An 8,299-nucleotide genomic window follows, 5' to 3' on the forward strand; every position below is an offset into this window, starting at 1 on the left:
ATCTTCTTGTTGTAATCTTATGTATTTTCATTAATGAAGTTTAAGGCACTCTTTTCCTCCTTCCTCTGATGAAGGAACTCATTATAAGTTCCTTATTCAAGAAGGGGGTTTTTAATGAGGCCTACAATTCCTATCAAAAAAATAAAATAATTGTGGACCTAGACAAATAAATTGAATGCAGGTATCCTACAAACAGGATGATATAAAAGAATCCCATGTAATGTTCAGTTCATGCTACTCAACAAGTGACCATATTCTCTTAAAATCAGTAGCAGCATGAACTTCCTTGTTCCCAAGACCATCAATCAGATTGGAAGAAACAAAGAACATAAGAATTTACCGAATTCTGTGATGAATTTGACAGGATAGTATCAAGAATCTTTCCAGAAAGGTTTGATTGATTAGAAGAAGAAGAAGAAGAATCCCTTCCTGATGTGATCCACAAGCTAGCTTTCACAAATTCTTGTTGTTCATACTTGGCCCTGCAGGAAAATTTGAAATAAGTAATTACTATAACATCTAAGTGATGATAATCTATCAAATCTGCTATATGGAAACTAGGTTAAACGGTAGGCCACAATAAGGTCACTGCAGTTTATGACACTGGTTTTCTATCTTAACCCAGTAAAGTGTACCCACAAAAGGCTGGTAAATGAAAAATAGTTTTTGAACACATACAGCACCGGATATAAGTGAGAAAGAAATACTCAAATTGTGAGATTGTAAATTGTCTGAAATCTAACTTAATGAATCTACTCCGCTCATCATTACTAGCATTTGGACCAGGCTTTTTATAACCTTCAGTTATATAAGCCTCATAGATTGAATTAGCAGCAGAATTTCCACCAACTTCAATCATGGCCTCAATTTCTTCATCAGACCATTCATCCAATGTCACAGATAGAACCTGAAATCGTTGGAAAGTAAAAAAAAAAAAGCTACAAATAAACAAATGAAACTCTAAGCAAACCAAAAGACACTAAAATGAAGTTTGAAGTATCGCATATTATGATGTAAGATGAACCGTAAGCATGATATATATAGACATCAATGAGGTCATGACGATGATATAACATTAAAAGTAAAAAGAAAAGCATAGCGCTCTAAGTTAAGCCAAAAAATGGGAAATTTCATCCCAATTTACCACAGTGGAAAAATTCTATAAGTATAATGTCCAAGTTAAGCCCTTAATGGAAACTTTTGTTACTATATACCACTGTTAACAGATTCGACAAAGATAACATAAACATGTGAAAGAGTTCAGTTAAACATATGAAAACTTCAACTGTCACACACAAACCTCAGCTGATATGATTAATCCTCAAGATAATTAAATTTTAATCTTGGTTCATGAATGTTCTCCCGATAATCAACCAGACTAAGCCCAGGGATGCTTTCAAGAAATAAAAGTATGTGAACTAACAAAGCAGTTATCTCAAATAGGCTAGCAGTAGACTATTAGTTAGCATTTTAATAATTATATTTGTTTTTTTTCCCATTTATATCCTAAAGCATTTTTTCTATCAACTGTGTAAATTCACAGGCATGCTGCTGGTTCTATTATCAAGACACACCCATTACTCCATACTTGAATCATCTACTTTTACTGATTTATCAAATTTATTGCACCTTCAATGCTAAACCTCAGATAAATAAATTGCCTATGAGAAATTATACAACCAATTAACGCTGTATACAATAAATAGCCAACAAAAAACCCCTCAAACGTTTCCCAACCAGGAATCATTCCATGAGAAAAACTATACATTACATGCAAACATATTAATCACCTTGGAGATGTGTGGACCAAGGCTTCTGTGCACACCGCAACATTTCAAGCATAAAAAGACTCCAATATTTGCTGATCTGAAAATACAATTTTCAAGGGATTTTCTCAATCCTTTCTTGTGAACATATACACATACGCATGCATCAATTTGCCAAAGAGACATGTATTCATCAGGTGCTCTTATCTCCTATTCACAGGATAAGAAATGAATAGGCAAACTCTAAATATGCTTTAACATCAGAACTTACGCCCACTTTGGATCTCGAGACTGCAATCAGCACAAGTGCGGTTATCAGTTTGATTCAATAAGCTCCTCAATCTCACTTTAGCTGCACAAGAAATGCATTTTCTATGAAATTCAGTAAAATGTAAGGAATACCAAAGATGCATTAATATTAAAAAAAAGTGATTTTACCTATAAAGGTTAAATTTACAAAAATGGAGATTATCTGACATCTTATACTCAATGTAAATCCAAAAGGTGAACCATTAAGTTTTTAGTGTTTGACAGCATAAAACCAGGTTATAAGTGTTCAACTTTTGTGGCAAATCCAATTTCTTCAAGGTAGAAAATAAAAGAAATGAGTGGCATCAAGGATAGGAATTTTTCCCTTTATTCTCGAACATCATTGCATTTCTTAGGCCTTCATAAAAACAAGTTTTACCCTTTGCAGTAAATTAAATAAGTTGACAACTGAATTATACAAAGCCAAAGCCAAAAGATAGTTTCTTTAAGAGCATTACATTCTTTTCACCTTATTTTATTTGACTCGGGATGCACAGGCCAACCATAAAATATTTTGACCAAGACAGTAAGATCTCAAGCAATAACTTTGAGAAATGTGTACGCAAATGTCCCATACATGATGCATACCTACTAGTTAAAAATTTTGCATATTATTGTACATTCGCAAGTTTTGAAGGGAAGCTTAACCAAAAATTATTAACGTTTACTCAAAACTTCCCAAGCTATCTGATCCCTTAGACACTTGCTATTTTCAGGGAGAACATGAATATAATCCTATTTCAAATCATTCAATTGCATTGACTGAATACGAGCATCACGGATGGATGCAAGATTAGCATACCTGAGGTAGTCCTTTTTACTCCACTCATTTCTTTGCTACCAACCCACAATCATCCAACAAGGAAGCTTGAAAACTGAAGAAGAAAAAAATCAATCAGCTGAAAGTATTTGTTTTTTTTTTTTTGGGGGGGGGGCGTGTAATTTACTAAAATTTAAGACTATTCTCTGTTCCTATTGTGCTTTAAATAATCACTATTTTTTCCATTCACGGCCTCAAAATCAATTACTGCATTCTTAAGAGGAGATACCAGAGTAATATAATAACCATAAAATCAATTATTGTCGGACAAATAAAAACTTAAAAAATAAATAGAAAAAACTAAACGAATACTAAAACTACAAGGTGGGGGATGAGACAGAAGCCAATTAAAGTTTTTTTTACAAAAAAATTGCAATTTTTTCACTTTCCCATAAACAGATATAACACAATTGTTAATTTTGAATAAATCGGGCAAAAAATGCAAAGTGTTAAAATAATTACTTTATAATATGAGATTAAAAAGTTTGTGGATCATTGGCAGAAACCAATGAAAAAACAGAGAATGAAACGCAAGATCTGAAAGAGGAGTTTGGGGACTTACCACTTGTTGAAATAGAAAATCCAAAGAGAACCAGAGTCAGATTTAGGTAAGAGGGAGAAGTATAAGCTTTAGGGATTTTAGGTGACATTAAGAATGTCTCTTATATGTTATGGTTTTTGTTAGCTTATATTGGGAGTTGGGGGGGGGGGTATGAGTATGATCAAAACTTGAAGTGATGGAATATGACCGGCAGAGAAAAGGCCTTCATGCTATATTTTAAATATTGGACAATTATTACAATGAAATTAAATAATTTAAAAGGTATTAATTTGCGTGTGCAAAATTTAGTTTAATTTAAAAATAAATTTAAATTGTCTCTCCCTCTTTTTATCTTAATTTTTTTTAATATTTTTATGTCGTTTTCTTGTTTTTTTTTATTAGTTAGTGACGACACTAATCTTAATAGTTAATATTAATTGTCGACCACCAAGATTATTAGTTCTCTTGTTTTTATTTTCTTCTTTCTCGAGTCTTTTTACTTTTGAATAAGAATCTCTGTTTTTGTGACACGTTTTTCTCTGCTCTTGTGGCACGCATTTTCTCTGCTCTTGTGACACAATCCCTATGGTTTTGATACATTTTTCCCATACCTTTGCAGTCGTTTTTGTTCTCGCACAAAAAACATAACGACATTTATTTTTTAATTAGTTTGTCGGTGGTCACGTATAGTCAGATCCCCTCTTTTGGTAGAAAGTTGTTTATCAGAATTGTATAGCGAAGTAGCCTGCTGGATTATTTGGTTCGCTCTCCACTCCTTTATCACTCCGTAAACGTCCCATTTGACAGAGACAATGAGTTTTATGAAGGTTATTGAGTTTAGATTTTATCATCATTCTCGATGGAAGGTTTTATTTTTTCTCATATCTTTAAGTTCAATATTTTACTTTTGTATGAGTATTTTGACAATTATTGTCTCTAAATTTTTCTCTATGTCTCACTGTGTTGTAATTTTGATTCTTTCTGTTAATAATAAATTTCGGTTGCTATTTTAAAAAAAAAAAATTAAAAGGTTCCAATAAAATAAAGTGATTATGGAATTTGAAGTTTCCGACCTTTGACTTTAAATTTTGGTGTTTCATGAATTAATGTTGTTTCTTAACATATTCAAATATTTGTGTAATGTTATATATCTATACCTATACAGGAAAAAAGTTTATATATGTCTTAAAATTTTATTATGTTATTCATTAATTTATTTTGCAAAAACCTTTTATCACTTCGTCTATAATCATTTGATGATTTAATTTTTAACAAACAAAAGTATTTATATTAAATATTTACTCTATTTATATTTATACTAATTTTTTTTTTATAATCACTGGTATCTGATCTATTAATTTATTAATATTTATATTAATATTTTAATTTTTAAAGTAAAATAATAAAAAAATAAGAATTAAAATGATTATATATATATATACTTATTTTATATCTATATTGTTTTCGAGACGAACGAGTCGGACATCGGTAATTATAAAAAAATTGCAATGAGAGGTTAAAAATTGATGAAACTATTTTATTTGAGAAGCTTTGTTTCGTTTAATTGTGGCTCGGCACAACTTATTTAATTATTCTTCAGGATAAAGTATTCTGGGTGGTATTAAAACAATCATAAAATGTAAAGACTTTAAAGTTTATTGCACTAAATATGAAGCCTATCTCAATTATTCAATCCCAGAAAGGTACGCAGGCAGCTAAGCTTAAGCTAAATCAAGGTTTCCATGTGAACCCCATAAATAAATAATTGTCTTCAAACAGGGCATGAGCTTGGGTTAAAATCCTGGAAAGCAAAACTAATAAACTTCCACATGCCACTGTTTGTTCTTCTTCAGCTGTGAAAGCTTCTCATCCCAAATCTCTCTTCTCTGCTCCGCAACTCTCTTCAGCGTCTCTTGGATCCCGGGCATCATTCCCCTGAGCCCGCAGAAATATATATGGGCTCCCTCATCCAAGAGCTTGAAAATTTCATCACTGTATTCCTCCATCTTATCCTGAACATACATCTTGCCTCCACTCTTGTTCTTCTGCTCCCTGCTAAGAGCTCGATCATATCGGAACTGATCAGGGTACTCCTCTAGGTATTTGGTAAACTCATCATCATAAAGGAGACTGTCACTGTTGGCAACCCCAAGGAAAAGCCATGCAAGGCCACGGAACTTGAATGTAACATCTTCCATGAACATGCGGCGGAGGTAGCCCCTAAAGGGAGCTACACCAGTTCCGGTGGCTATCATTATGTGGTTGGCATTTGGGTTATCTTCAGGCAAAAGCATTACTTTGCCAGAGGGGCCTGCCAAAATATTATACTGTAGTTAATTTTAGAAAACTAGTATGATCCAACCACCAAATAACCTGTAAAATCTATAATTTAACCAATGCCAACAAGTGAAAAAGAACATGAATAGACAATCTTACCTAAGCAAAATTACTAAAATAAGAATCAGTATTTGATAGGACAATGGGAAAACAACATTAGTTGAAACAAATGAAGCGAATAATGCAAAATTGGCTGGAACATAAGCACTTCAGCAATCATATGGTTGGGTGTTACGATACAACTTACAAAGCTAGCAGTAGAGCAGAAACAGTATTTGTTTTCTGAAAAATAGCTTTCTGTAATGCAATTTCATTCATTCCAATTGATAAGAGTAGTGAGTGCTAGATGTCAAATGCATGGTAGGATATCTAGCCATGACTCTATATTAAATATTAGCATATAGAAAAAGGTATAGACGTTCCACTTTATTGAAGGATCGTACCAGTGATCTGAACTTTATCTCCAGGCTTGGAGTTGCATAGGAAATTGCTACAAATACCACTTTTTGAAGGATCCTCCTTTCCCGTCTCAGGGTCATAATAGACAGCACGGCGGACACACAAACTGGCTGTCTTGCCATCAAAAGAATCTCCATACCTGGTTGACGCAATGGAATACAGGCGAACATTGTGGCAAGAACCTGGTTTCTTTGGATTTTCGCCCTATGATACAAGAAAAAAATGAGAATTGGAACAAAGTAAATGGGAAACTTTAGAAGAGAAATCAATAAAAATAAAACAAGTTCTAAGAAAGCATATGACTTCATTCTATGAGAATGACAGGCACCAAAGCATACAACTGGACAAAAACAGTGAATTATAATTAGCCATGATAAACATTTCAATCCTCACATTCAAAAGTCAAATCCCTATGCTCCAAACATTATAGTTCATTCAAAAGCTAACATATTCTACTGCACCAAACTATCTGAAAACAACAATAATTACAAAACAGCAACGTATAGAGGTAACAAACTTACAGGAGGGATAACACCATAGCTCTGCCCTTCCCAGTATGGAACATTACCACCATGGTCAATCACAATATGGCAAGTCTCACCGGGGGCTTTTGGACCGACAAGTCTCTCAACAGAAACAATGGTAGCTGTGTAAGGTTCCTTGGGCTTGAATAAATTTAGTGGAGGCTCTTTAGCAGTTTCCAACATTGAAGGTAGAACTCCAACCTTGGATTTGCTGGCTTGTTGCACTGACATGCATATTATGTACTGATTGCTCTTCTGTGCATTTCGTGATTTCAGATCAAAAGATAAGTTGGAATTCCATGACTTGTTACCGAAGTTTAAAATGTTCCTCTGCAATAAAAGCCAAGTGCTTCAGTATCAAGAAATGATTAACTTACAGTGCAATGAAAAGTAAGCCTGAAATTTTATTCCAGAAAAATACTGCAATTCTAGCTCAGTTCTTGCACGGGCAGTATTAATAAGAAACAGCTTCACAAGAAAACTGCCGAATACAATGCTGCATTTGACAAGCATACACCACACTTTCGCTATTATCAACATTCAAAGATGGATACACACATGAAGAGCACACCTTTATAACAGGTGAACACTCTATAGTCTATACTATTAATTAAGCAAGAGAAAATTTGCGTTGCCAAATGTTCAGCACCCTTGTCTCCATAACCCACTCTATAGACATAAACTATATAGAAACTCAACCATCATACATTATTCTGACTCCAACGGTGCAATTTAAATTCGATATTCAAAAGAGTTTATCAACTTTTCGGATAGGAATTTAACTCTAACTTTTCGCACATCATATACTATGTTCTAACTCTAGTCTTTCAACTTTCCAATGATCTAAACACCCATTGATGAAACTAAACCAAAAATCGCCGATCTTATAGCACAATAATCAGGAGTAATAATTAGTGAGTACCTTAAATACAGATCTCCTTATAGAAATGTCGTTTCCAGTAGGAACAGCTACAGAAACCTGAAAAATAAACCCAAAATATTATTCTTGCAAAAAAACCCATTTCGATAAATTCGAGAACAGCTAATGAAACGATAACAATAACTTTATCCCTATAAAATGTATTGGGTGATCCTTTATTTTTTTTCACTTTATCCTATGAATCAAACAGAAAGGAAAACTAAAAAAGAAAAAAAGAAGAAAGACCTGGGATACAGTTGAATGAGCCATGAAGCAGAGATGAAAGAAAAAGACTTTCAGAGGAGAGCAAATTCAACGAGATCTTTGTTTTGATTTGCTTTTCACTTGTCTTCTCTTAAATTAGGATTTAAAGGATGGGACTGATGGTTTAGGAAGAAAAATTTGATCTTTTGGTTACTGCAAAAGACGCTTTCTCTTCTACTTTGCCTTCTCGAGTGGCTGCTTAGTTAAGCATATTATTAGGAATAATAATGATCTTTCCACGATTGGTTAAAAATAATTATTTAAAGAATCTAATATGAAATATATTTTTACTGTTTTTCTATGGCCGAATTGTTGAGATATTATTGTGAGAGAAAAAAATCCCAAGATAAGTTACATCGG

General features: G+C 33.2%; 1 protein-coding gene and 1 long non-coding RNA gene across 2 annotated transcripts; both read right to left on the reverse strand.

Moving 5' to 3' along the window:
• Nucleotides 1-203: 203 nt before the first annotated feature.
• Nucleotides 204-3,556, reverse strand: LOC120191553. The gene is made up of 6 exons (XR_005522704.1): nucleotides 3,458-3,556; nucleotides 2,878-2,950; nucleotides 2,038-2,118; nucleotides 1,791-1,866; nucleotides 744-907; nucleotides 204-482 (listed from the first exon to the last, which is right to left on the reverse strand). It is a non-coding gene; the product is annotated as an uncharacterized LOC120191553 (long non-coding RNA).
• Nucleotides 3,557-5,094: 1,538 nt separating this feature from the next.
• LOC120191551 (ferredoxin--NADP reductase, root-type isozyme, chloroplastic-like) lies at nucleotides 5,095-8,071 on the reverse strand. The gene is made up of 5 exons (XM_039194493.1): nucleotides 7,922-8,071; nucleotides 7,679-7,735; nucleotides 6,754-7,086; nucleotides 6,217-6,436; nucleotides 5,095-5,747 (listed from the first exon to the last, which is right to left on the reverse strand). The coding sequence occupies exons 1-5, from the start codon at nucleotides 7,943-7,945 to the stop codon at nucleotides 5,251-5,253; spliced, it is 1,131 nt and encodes a 376-aa protein (XP_039050424.1). The 5' UTR covers nucleotides 7,946-8,071; the 3' UTR covers nucleotides 5,095-5,250.
• Between the last annotated feature and the right edge of the window lie 228 nt (nucleotides 8,072-8,299).

Source organism: Hibiscus syriacus, unplaced genomic scaffold, assembly GCF_006381635.1.
Source record: "Hibiscus syriacus cultivar Baekdansim isolate YM2019G1 unplaced genomic scaffold, ASM638163v2 tig00116970_pilon, whole genome shotgun sequence".
Lineage (NCBI taxonomy): Eukaryota > Viridiplantae > Streptophyta > Magnoliopsida > Malvales > Malvaceae > Hibiscus > Hibiscus syriacus.